The following is a 12898-nucleotide window of genomic DNA, read 5'->3' as shown; positions in this document are numbered from 1 at the left end:
TTTGTATTTGTCTTTGAAGCAACTTGACAAGTTGACATTAAATTGTAATGGCTAGTATGACTGAGTATAAAATTATAGCATGTACCTACTTTTGTACATAGCATTGCGTCTTTTCGGCAATATCGTGTTTCGCCACCCGTGACTTGGTTGTATATATATATATCCTCCTAAAATACTCAACAAGTTTTAACTCACGTCATCAAAAACATTTGACCTCCTAGCTTACTGAATTTGTCTTTGAAGCAACTTGACATGTAAATTGTAATGGCCAGTATGACTGAGTATAAAATTATATATTATATGTATACATGTACCTATACTTTTGTACATAGCATTGCGTCTTTTCGGCAATATCGTGTTTCGCCACCCGTGACTTGGTTGTATATCCTCCTACAATACTCCAACAAGTTTTAACTCACGTCATCAAAAACATTTGACCTCCTAGCTTACTGAATAATAACCGCTTTCTATTATTTCACTTCCGCACTATAGGTGAACGCTATGGGTGAACGCATCCGATGCACGCAAAAAATAAAAAGTATAACATTCTTTTTAAAAGGGATATGAGGCGACAAAGATGATCCAATACTCCCTATAATCATGTTTTACCACCCATTCCCAATACTCGCTGGGATAGTATCAAGCTTTATACTTGTCGTATTTCATAATCGCTTTTAAGTCAAAACAAGATTTGATTTTGAAACTTAACAACATTGTAGCAACATTCTCATATTTTGGCGAGTTGTAAACATGGTAAACAGACCAGATATAAATATGCTATACTCAGGATTTTAAAAGGTAAGCACGTACTTGTTTCGTCATGATTCTCTGCGAACCTTTGTCGTCAAGACAGAAGTTGTGAAAAATATTTCATTGATTCTTTTTATTAGTGTGTGCATTCAAGACTATGAAAACAGAGCAAAAGAAGTATTGCCTCCCCCGGTATTTAACTGGTACATGGACTATGCCGATGAGGGTCAGACAATGAAAGACTGTAAGAACGCTTTTAAAAGGTAGGTAAAAAGTAATTTGGATCTATATTTGACATAAATAGTAACTATAAAAACACAAAATTAAATAATTTTGGACAAAGATAACGTAGCATAATAAATTTATATTTAAATTTGATACATACTGTACACGTATTTGTTTTATCATTATAAAGATACCGGTTGCGTCCACGTGTGCTGAGAGATGTTTCAAATCGTCAGTTTTCTACCACTGTTTTGGGCCACCCTGTAAGTTTTCCTATCTGCATTTCACCAACGGCAGGTCAGAGATTTGCTGATATTGAAGGAGATAAGACTACTGCCAGAGGTAAGATTAAAGGATTATGTTCCGATTGACATTTACTTTACTGCTGCCTTAGACTAAGTTTTCATTTTCACATCCCAACATGAGTTCGACAGGAGGATGTCTATATGAGTCATTAAGGTGACCACATAAACTGGTTATCGTATTATCAGACGCACTACATGACCAGGATATTGTGGTACTGGTACTAAGGGTAATAAACTATGATGTGTAATTGGTCCAAGTTTTGTTTAGATTTTTAATGTTCCCAAACGTAATGTAGTCATGACAACAAGCAACGGCAACGAGCAACATGGCCATGCGTCTTGAACTCGCCACCTTTAGTGCCGCTGGGCAAGTTTGATGATATCTTAAATTTAAAAATGTACCCTTACTGGTCCCCTTTTTTTGAAGAGCTATGAGCGTAAGGAAGATAATTATCCGCATTGGATGCACAGTATAATTTGGTATACAGGGTGATCCACCAGTTATACAGGGTGAAAAAGTGGAATATCCTCATAAAAAGTGTGCAACTTTGATACACTGTAAATTATTGACTCTAACTTAAAACACAATAAAACATCTTTGTTTGTTTGGATTAAGAACAATATGTGGACTTTCAGACGAAACCCCTGGGACAAAGCCACGATTTTTTTCGTAAGCGCTATTTACAGGGTGTTCCAAAATATATTATTTTTACCCTATTTTTTAAAACATTATTCTGTTTACAATACCCCATGCTGAATGTTGAATTTGGATTATCATCATATTTTCTTTGAGAAAATGTATACTTTCACTATGGAAGAACTGCTATTTAAAATGTGTAGCTACCGTAGCCGGGGGGGGTCACTCCCATTGTGGCCTGTATACCATCCGCGATAATCAACTTTTGAAAAGCACCCTAAACAAGGATTTAACCCTTGGCTAAACCGATACCCGAAACAAGTCTTTTCACACCCTAAACAGGGATTTTATTCCTTGCATCAAATTTCATACCCTAAATTTCATTTCCGCGTATTAGCAATTGCAATTTTGCTACCCTTTTTTCCAATATTTACGGTTTTGACACCCTAAACACGATACGCGCGTATCGTGCCTACCCACGAAAAACTACCCTTTTTACGCGTTTTTATTAGCGCGGATGGTGTGCAGGCCACAATGGGAGTGACCCCCCCCCCCGGTACCGTAGTCATAGATTGAGAGCACTCGCGCTCTGTTTATGTAAACAGATGTAAAAAAGAGCAGTTTTCACAGAGTAAGGAAGGAACATATCAACCCAACGAGATAACTTTTCAAAATCGTTGTTCAACAGTGTACTTCGGTTATATTTATAAATGCGCTTTTATAAATACGCACGTGACCCATGGGCACGACATAACAAGACCAGCAAGCGTGACCAAATCCTCATGCATTGACCACTATACAGAAAAGGATAGGAACTCTGTAGATAAATATCATCAAATTGAAGTATTAATTGAATAGCAAAATTATTACATATGGGGGTTCCGAATTTGTAATATGCTATCAACAACAACATTTTGAATGTATTCGACGACGGAATAAATATTCAACGACGGAAACGTTTACAATATCATAAAGTTGAACAAAATAGACAACTGTTGTTGCACAGTAGTCTCATGTTGTTCCGCCGTTGCATTCAAATAATAGGAAGACCACCCGCTATGTTGAAGGTCACTTCGAGACTTACTATCTATAAGCTGTTATGGCAGCGCGGAGGTGGTCACGTGCGTATTTATAAAAGCGCATTTATAAATATAACCGAAGTACACTGTTCAAGATATTGCCCAAGCTTTAAAATGAGACCATTATTTCATATATATCTACTATAAACCTTCTGTCTCTTCCTTTCTTCCTATAGCTGCAGAGACCCTCAACACAATTATGATTGTCAGTAGCAGTGCCTTTTTCACATTTGAAGACATCTCATTAGCCGCCCCTAATGCCATGCTTTGGTTCCAAATACACCTCTTTAAAGATCAGAAGGTGACTAGATTTTATGTAAAGCAAGCAGAAAGAGCAGGTTTCAAGGCGGTTGTAGTGACAATTGATTCTCCTGTATTGGGAAATAAGCGAAGTATGAAGCGAGGCTTCGTCGCTCCCAGAGAAGAGTATAGGTAAGAATAATTAATTTTTGTACTCCCGATGTCAGGAAAAATAAAACGCTAAAAGTTTGTAAACCAATATTTAGGCCTACTCTGTTGTGCCAGATGAAACATTGCTCAATATTTGCCCTGTGGTAGAAAAAGAAACCGTATTTTCCGTACAGTACAGCATGAATAATCTAACACGAGTATTAATTTTGTATTCCGATTTTTAGCGAACATGTGTCTTTTTTTAAAGGATGATAGAGATGAAAGAGTAACATTTAGACTACATACAGGGTGTGCCAATAAAAATTGCCGGATGATTTTATTTTGTCATGACTCCAAAAGGACACACAGGAATCGCAAAGTTTGTAACCACTGAACCGAATTTCTATGTAATTTGCACTGATGTAGGAAACTGTTTATGTGACTTCAAAGTTTTCAATTTCAGTATGTACTTTCGAAGTTATGACAGAATTGAATCATATAGTAATTTTTTTCGGACACACTGTACTGAAGATTGCCTAGAGTCGAGGTTTATACCTTTCATATGTATTAGCCTTGTCCCTAACCTTCGAGATCATTTGGAATCTATTATCAAATGTCCATCACAAAACAGAATATCAAAACCTAAAATATCATTCAAGTAAAATTCTTATATTAAGCAAACATTCATTTTGTGTTTTTCTCAGACTAGTAAATTTGTATGACCCAAATAACCCTGAAGTAAGAAGCGCAATAGCTAATGGTGATATAGCCTTATGGGATTATTGGTGGGAGCAGATGGTCAACTCGGAAACATGGGAAGGTATACATTGGCTGAGAAATATCACTAAGCTACCGATTGTTGTGAAGGGTGTGCTTACGGGTGAGTGTTTTGCTTAAAAAACACGCCAAGCTAAAAATGTTCAGAGGTTAATGACTGCGCATCAGTTGTTTTAGGGTATTGTAAAGTATCTAAACATTGTGCTTTGGAGCTGAGGAATATCCATATCCCAGTGAGCGTAGGCCCGAGGGATATTCCGACGTCCACTTTTTACGTTGTTTAATTCAATTTCGTCACATTTTCTTCTTTAAATTTGAAAACAGAACAAAATTTTAACTGTATCTTTCGTTTTCCCTGTAAAAAATCGAATAGCCGTTAAAGGAAATATCGCTGGCGACCAATCACACTAGTGCGCAATCATGCGATGCCCAAATACGGTGGCAGCGTCCGCGTAAATTGTTAACACGTCACGCGGCGCGATCATTGTAAAGCGTAATTCTAGCTACGTTACGAGACGCGGTCATTTTACTTTTTCAATGACCTGCATTTGCCTCCGCATATTTAAAAGTTATCTGTGATTGTATTAAACACATCGCATTATTCATGAGTTTATGAATTGATTATGGTACAGTTGATTTATTGAATACTGGCATAAAAGAGAATACACTCTTTGATAGCAAGAACCAATCAGAGCAAGCGTTAGAAAAATCCAAAACATGCAATGTTTGTGTCTAATGCACGGGCGCGAACTCCGCGTACAACTCGCAATGCTTTCGGACGCGTTCATTTTTCTTCCTGGTTGATGCATTTATGTTTGCTTGTATTTTGTAACACTTTTAGTGACCATTTTGTTATAAAAACAACAAAAATCGTGGATTTTTTTTCTCGTGTATGAAATAGGTTAATAAATGCGTATAGGGACTCGTGCTCTAGACGCATCAAAATCTCATTACGCGTGCATTATTTTGTACAATTTCACTCCCAGCAAGTGATAACAGTGACCTAACATATGTGTTCAAAGCAGCAACACATGTAAGAGAAGAAAGGAACATCAGAATAGACCAAATTGCCCAAAACAGACATTTGTCATAATTGTCTCGATTGCTTTTGGAAGAGCCAAACACCATGAATACTGATAACGAGTGAGCAGGCGAGCATCTTGCTAGTTTTAATACTTTTCTTTGCTTGATATTTATCCAGGTGACAGTGCAAGAGAAGCCGTGCAAGCTGGAGTTGATGCAATTCTCGTATCCGCACATGGCGGCAGACAACTTGACGGAGTCCCTGCTACAGTAAGTTTTGTCTGTGTGTGTTTTTTTGTCTTTTGATTAGGCAACAAAACCAAGTTTGTTTCCGGCAGCAGCTCTGAAAAAGTGCAATGCGCAATACGTCCATGCGGTATGTTGTTTTTTAAATAATACAAGAAGAAAAACACGCAAATAGCACCATTGGTTTCATTGTAACTTTTATGAAGAAAATTTAAACAGAACAATTTCCCATTGTTCACAAAAGAAGCCATGCATCAAACACAAAAGAGTTTCCACGTTCAAATTAAGCTGAAATGTCAATTTTTATTGATTTTTGAATACAAATACTTTTTTTAAAGCAGTGTGCAAAAAAACAACAACAAAAAAGCCGCCATTTGTTTGTTTGTTTTGGCTTTACTCTTAAATACAATAACACTAGTCTGCATAAGCTTTACGTATGGTATTCACGATTCTTATGTATTAGGCCCTAACTGCATTGGGATGTTCATTACACAGTGACATCGCCCCGATATCTTCATAGTAGAAATCGCCATGGTAGGTTGAATCCACAGCCACCCATGGCCATTTTATTCGGACCTTATGAGATGCATATTATTAGCGAAGTGACCTGACTAAGGCTATGACAATAGACGGGGTAATTGATTTCTCGCTGTGTGAGCAAGCTTGTATACGACATTGCGGTCAATGGTTAATATACTGTCTCCACTTGAGTGAGTGCCGCTATAGCCTGCTGCGCGCTGTAGTCCATAGGCCTACAGGACCAACGCAATATAAAATTGAGAGTTTTGGTCAAATTTTGAGTTCAAAGCGCACGGCCAATTTTCAAAGCGCACGCTAACGACTATAATATCTGTTCAACACGTATTTTCAAGTGTATGAGACCACATCTGGTTTCTTGAGAAAAATTCATTTACGGGAGATATTCATCATTTTCTAACCCAGTATCCGAAGATTTTCGTCTGATATCAAAATCGTGCATAGCAATTCACGTGTATCGATCCCGTGTATTCATTTTAATGTCTCTGCTGCACCAAATAATTATTAGCCAGGCGATGTCGGTTTGCATTACACATCAACAGGACCGACCTCCGTCATGATCGATTGCGTGACACGCGTGATTGAATTAAATAGCGATTGTCTTTGTTTTGCATCATTTGTACGGCTCAAGGAGACATTTCTGAGAATGAAAACAAACATTTTGTGGAAAAGAAATACAAATCTATTTCTGATGGAAATCTTACAACATGACTTTAACATGCCTGAAGCCACTCCCTCCTGTTTGCTATACACCCAAAAATACTAAAGCGCATAAGTTTCATTTCATTTCATTTTATTGAAAAAGCATCGTGGTCCTAAGGCCAAATTGAGCAATTTTTACATTAATTAAAAGATATCAAAATATTTCAAAATTACAAATACAAAATATATAAACAACAAATTTAAATTCAAATAATGCAAGATAAAAGATGAAAAATATTGCACATATAAAGCATAAATGGATATTGCCACATCCTGAAACACCCGTATGCAGGTGTGAGTCGGGCGTGGGTGGAAAAAGGGCACATAGGTGAAGGGAGCATGATTGCACACACTGCCATGCATGCAGATGCCGGGGCAGATGCACACACAACAGCATGCCCAACACACATGGTCCCATCACCTCTGAACACATACAACACCCAAACACCACAAGACACAGCCACCCCCACCTGCACCCCATACTCACACACGCATACCTAATTCACACCACAGCCACACCACGCCTATCACTGAGCTCAACCATACTCCAAAACACCAGGTACACATACAAATAAAGAGATCATATAAATTATATAAATAATACTGACATCTGCATCTGCATCTTCTTAATTTTCCTTTAGATTGATGCTCTTCCTGAAGTAGTTAAAGCAGTAAAGGACTCAGGAGTAGAGGTTTATATGGATGGAGGCGTAAGGCAAGGAACAGATGTATTTAAAGCTCTCGCATTAGGAGCCAGAGCTGTATTCTTAGGAAGACCAATAATATGGGGGTTGGCTAATGATGTAAGTACTGTACAGGTGTATGGGTTTAATAATAATAATAATAATAATAATGTGAATTTCTAATGCGCACATCTCCACCAAATCAATGGCGCTCAAGGCGCGATACAAAGATTAACTTAAACTACAAAATAAAAATTAATTTTCATTACAACTTAATCTACACATGAACAACAATCAATAGGTGAACAAAATATGGTGATGCACGTCAGTAAAATGCTTCTTTCATTAAGTGAGTTTTTAAAGAACTTTTAAACTGTGTTAAAGATGTACTTAGTTTAATGTGGGTTGGCAGAGTATTCCAGAGACGTGGTGAAGCAATTGAAAAAGCCCTATCCCCCCATGAATGTTTTGAACGGGGTTCGCAGAGAAGCGATTTGTCACTAGAACGGAGCATACGAGGAGGGTTATATGGTTGGAGGAGACATTTGATATATTCTGGTGCAAGATCATTTAGTGATTTAAAAACAATGAGCAACAGTTTGTAAACAATTCTGTAACCAACCGGCAGCCAATGTAACTCTCTTAAAACTGGAGTGATGTGAGATCTCTTTCTAGTTAAAGTGACCAAGCGCGCAGCAGTGTTCTGAATACGCTGTAGACGTGCAATCTGATCTTGAGGAAGGCCAAACAAGAGGGAGTTGCCCATATCAAGCCGGGAGGTTACAAAACTGTGAACAATTTGTTCAGTAGCATGAGGACTTAAGTACTTTCTTATTCTACCAATGTTTCTGATATGGAATGATGCTGAACGTACAATACTTGATACATGAGTATTAAGAGACATTGACGAGTCCAAAATAACACCTAGATTACGTGCACTCAATGAAGGAGTGATGTCAGAATCTCCTATTGTAATATGTGGGACATTAACTTTTGACAGCTGTTGTCGAGAACCAATTAAAACAAATTCAGTCTTTTCATCGTTCAATTTTAGAAAATTCTCCTGCATCCACTTACGGATCTCACAAATGCATGATTCAATACACTCAATGGTTTGATCAGCACATTCTTGGGTTGGTTTGAAAGACATGTACAACTGCGTATCGTCAGCATATACATGATACTGTAATTTGTATTTGAGGATTATCTTATGAACTGGATAGGTATAAATGGTGAACCATTGGGGTCCAAGGACTGACCCTTGCGGGACTGCATAATCATGAACAACTCAGTCTAGCCGATACAACACGCTCGATTGTCTTTCCTAAGAACTCCAGATTGGCTACAGGCCTATAATTTTTTAGGACTTCCTTGTCCAAACCAGTTTTCTTTAACAGGGGTCTAATGTATGCAGTCTTGAGAGTGGTTGGAAAAATACCTTCAGCAAAATATTTATTTACGATGTAGGTAATGTGAGGAACAAAGTCATCAATACACTCTTTGACCAGTGATGTTGGGACAGGGTCCAACTCACAGGTTTTACATGGTGACTTACAAATAATATCCCGGACTTCAACTTCACTGGCAGGTTTAAAGCTAGTAAGATAAACAGTGGTGTTTGATTCATTCTCACATGAAAATGGATCAGTACATTTGCTAGGAAAAGTATTACGTATATCCACTATCTTTTACTGAAGAACTCAGAGAATTGCTCGGCAAGAGCATCATCAGACTCACACTGTGGAAGCACAGGTTTTGTGCTTTTTGCAACAAATCATTTACAACCTTATACAACTGTTTTTGATCACCTGCTTTCTCATTGATTTGACCTGAGTAGTACTCTATTTTAGCCTGTTCAATTAACTTATTTACAGTGTTCTTTTGTTCACAGTACATTTGTAAATCAACTTCAAGCTTTGTACTTCTCCACTTGCGCTCAAACCGTCTCCTTTTTTTTTTCGCTATCCGGATGCCCTCATGAAACCATGGACTATTTGGTCTCAACCTAACAGTTCGCGTTCGCGATGGGGCATGTTTGTCCAGGAGGCCACTAAGGGCAAGACTGTAATTTTCAACACAAGATTCAATATCCATAGTTGCAAAATCAATCTCAGCTAAGGACGAACTTAAGTCAGCGCGAAAGGCATTGATGTCAATTGCTTTGAGACGACGTGTGGTGATAGACACAGAAGGAGCTTGAGGTCTTTGAAGATTTAATGTACACATAATTGCATAATGCCATGACAAACCAGGATGAAGATAAATATCGGATACTAATTGTGCATTTTCACGAGTAATAAGCAAATCAAGACAATGGCCTTGCCTATGTGAGGGCTCTGTGATGTGCTGAAAAAGACCATTCGAGGACAACAGAGACTTAAACCGATTTGCTTCACTGTCAGTCAAATCATCAACATGTATGTTAAAGTCACCAGTAAATATTAACTCTGTTTATGTAGATGGTGGTATAAATAAAACAAGGGACATGTATGTTGAAAGCTGCACTCCGGGGCTTTGGGTATTAGCTGCTATAATGCTGTAATTGAAGACCGAAGACTAGTTTGCGTCTGACGTCAGGGCAAAGGCACGAAGTGATTGGTTGCTGACCTGCGCAGTACAGCATTTTTAGTCTGGTTGACAGGACGTCATACGCAAACTAGTCTTTTTAATTCGGTCTTCAATTATAGGTATTTAGTATAATGAATGTATCACCAAAATTTGACACCCAGTCATTTAAGTATAGAATCCCTATATACGAATGACGATATGAGTTGTTTTTTGCATGTCCTTCCATTGACTACCATACAAAGTTTAAAACTCTGCAAACTCTAAATACCTTTCATCAACATACCAAACACAACCATACTTGTGCATTTATTCCATTATTTTTGTTTTTCTTTATCAGGGTGAAAATGGGGTGAAGAAGGTGTTGGAAATTGTCCGGGATGAATTCAGTGTAACAATGGCACTTGCAGGTATGTCAGAAGACTTTCCTTACAAAAGACGGCTATTTGAATTTCAAGTCTTCCATATATAGCCAGGGACAGTTCACAGGCTGTAGGGGAATGACTTTGTGTACAATTCGAGAATTAGCCGAGAGCCTGAGCAGTAGTTTAATCATTATTGGTGTTCAAATATTAACAGGCTATATGATTTTCAAGTCTGTATCTAAAATTGAAGCTTCTTCAAGTAAGCTTATTCTGTGCTTACATTAACTCTACTCTAAATTTACATTTTCATGACCATATTTGGAATCAGCATGAAAAATGCATTAAAATGAGTACAAACAAGCCTAGTATTGATTCAGTAGTTCTTAAGAGAGCTCTTGATATTTTGAGAAAATATTTCAAAACTTGAAATTTTTTCCATTGAAGCGCATGGATAGCACGTAGAGCATTAATTTCATATTGATCTTTTATTTGTTTTCTTACAGGATGTTCCAAACTAGATGATATCAAAGCGTCCATGGTCATTCATGAATCACAGTATCTATCTAAACTGTGACGTGGCACAGAGAGACACAAGAATAGGGTAATGAGTTTGAACACTTATGAAGAGTTTGAATGACACAGAAGTCAAGGGACCGATTGAAAGAAGAATAATCTATGTCGACCTTAATGTGTACATGTTAGAGTACTATTAGGGAGCACGGTGGCCGAGCGGAACGGGCTGCGACTCATAATCGGAAGGTTGCGGGTTCGAACCCCGGCGACGCCATCGCATTGTGCCCTTGAGTAAGGCACTTTATTTCGATTACTCTGCTCCACTCAGGTGTATAAATGGGTAGCAGCATTCTGGGAAGATAACAGACTCGCTCTGGAGGAGGGGTAGCGATCCCCCGATAGCAACATTACATGGAGGAGTCTGGCCCAATTGCCAATGAAAGAGAAATGGGCACTTTTGACCACATGATGCGCAAACCCAAAACCATTGCACAACTCCGTATACCTTCAACCAGGAAGAACCCGCGGACATGGACCTCATTGGAAGAATTTTAATTAAACTTCTTTAAGGAAACCGATGCGACTCGGCATGTTTACGCCATGATGTAACAAATTAATTTTACACTGGTTTAATTACCTTTTGATTACGATAAACCAGTTCCCAGAATTGATTAAGGGTGGTCTTAACCCTGGAATTATGGAAACTTTCGGGCTTCATAACTGCTAAATTATTAGTCTAAAGAATATAAAAGTTTTTAGACTGGAAATGACTTGCTGAATTCATCTGTGAGGTCCAATTTGGGCCAAAAGGCTCATTTTTGGAGAAAATCCAAAAAAACAGGTTTTTTGGCCCAAATTTTTCGTGCAACGTAACAAAAAAATTGTTTGGCCAAAAATATGTTTTTATTAATTTTTAAAAACTAGATAAAAATATCTAGGGACCGTTTTTTTATTTTTTTGAATTTTGACCAACTTTGAGAAATTTGCACCAAAAATGGTCAAAAAATGCAAAATTTTCAAAAAAATCATAAAAAAGCCTGATTTTCGCCCAAATTTCAAATATTTTTGGTGAAGTTGGTCAAAATCCAAAAAAATGAAAAAAAACCGGTCCCTAGATATTTTTATCTAGTTTTTAAAAATTAATAAAAAAAACATGTATACTTCTATATTCTTTAGACTAATAATTTAGCAGTTATGAGGCCCGAAAGTTTTCATAATTCCAGGGTTCAGACCAACCTTAATCATTAAAATGATTAATTTTGATTCCATGTCCTTTGCCATTTTCTTCGAAATCAAACTTTTGTTTTGCTTAGATGAATAGATGATCTGAGATGATCACATTCAAGTACGTTGGAATGCTATAGAAGATTCTAAGTGAAGACCTGATCACATGAAGACCGTAAGTCCACTTGGCCCCTCAACATGTATACACTAAAGTTGCGTATAGTTTCGTATAGTTTGGTAATGTCTTATACATGTTCAAGAAAAAAGAAAGGGGCCAAAACAAATCTTTCACAACCTTTCATGATGTTTTCACCCTGGAAAATGTATTAAACATTATAAAACCCTAAGAAACTATACGTAGCTTTAGTGTATACATGAGCTTACATGTTGAGGGGCCAAGTGGGCTTACGGGCTTTTTGCGCTCAGGTCTTCAAGTAGATTTCTGTTAGGAAAGACCATTTTAACACAAATAAAGATTTTCATAACTATAACACGCGTAGTGCAGACAACTTCCGTCATCTCGTCCTTCGTACGTTTTATTTGTCTTATGTATACTTTGACCATGTATACTGCGCCAATCCTTACACTTGGAAAAATAATCACAATTTCCAAACTGAACAATATTGGGGTAAATTTGTTTTTTTAATAGATACACTATCTAATCCTGCACATTTTGACACCACATTGAATCCAATGAGACTTCAAGAAGCAAAGTTACAAGCATTTGATTAGACGAAGGTCCAGTTTTAAAAGTGACAAACTGGCCTATTCAAAACTCCACATACTAGATAATCTGGTTTGAGAGTGGTGAATGGCTAATTTATGCGTTTGGCTTTAATTTAAAACAAAAGGAAGAAAAGAAAACTGAAACAAAAGA

At 37.5% G+C, this 12898-nt stretch overlaps 2 protein-coding genes across 3 annotated transcripts in view; one reads left to right on the top strand and one right to left on the bottom strand.

Annotated features, from left to right (window-relative positions):
- LOC140139694 (2-Hydroxyacid oxidase 1-like) overlaps positions 1-436 on the bottom strand; it is a 39987-nt gene extending 39551 nt beyond the window's left edge. The window contains exon 1 of the mRNA XM_072161396.1: positions 315-436. The gene's annotated coding sequence lies outside the window, so the exon portion shown is untranslated. The remainder of the gene's footprint in view (positions 1-314) is intronic.
- LOC140139778 (2-Hydroxyacid oxidase 1-like) overlaps positions 1-12530 on the top strand; it is a 31093-nt gene extending 18563 nt beyond the window's left edge. For both annotated transcript variants that reach the window (XM_072161490.1, XM_072161489.1), the window contains 8 exons: positions 891-1013; positions 1166-1317; positions 3173-3428; positions 4091-4266; positions 5365-5456; positions 7313-7474; positions 10260-10329; positions 10788-12530. In XM_072161490.1, coding sequence (XP_072017591.1) covers positions 891-1013; positions 1166-1317; positions 3173-3428; positions 4091-4266; positions 5365-5456; positions 7313-7474; positions 10260-10329; positions 10788-10858 — 1102 coding nt within the window. In that variant the 3' untranslated portion in view covers positions 10859-12530. The remainder of the gene's footprint in view (positions 1-890; positions 1014-1165; positions 1318-3172; positions 3429-4090; positions 4267-5364; positions 5457-7312; positions 7475-10259; positions 10330-10787) is intronic.
- Positions 12531-12898: the final 368 nt, after the last annotated feature.

The sequence above is a fragment of the Amphiura filiformis genome, chromosome 18, assembly GCF_039555335.1.
Source record: "Amphiura filiformis chromosome 18, Afil_fr2py, whole genome shotgun sequence".
Taxonomy (NCBI): Eukaryota; Metazoa; Echinodermata; class Ophiuroidea; order Amphilepidida; family Amphiuridae; genus Amphiura; species Amphiura filiformis.
Note: the sequence above shows the minus strand (reverse complement) of the source record. Positions and strands in the feature narration are given on the sequence as shown.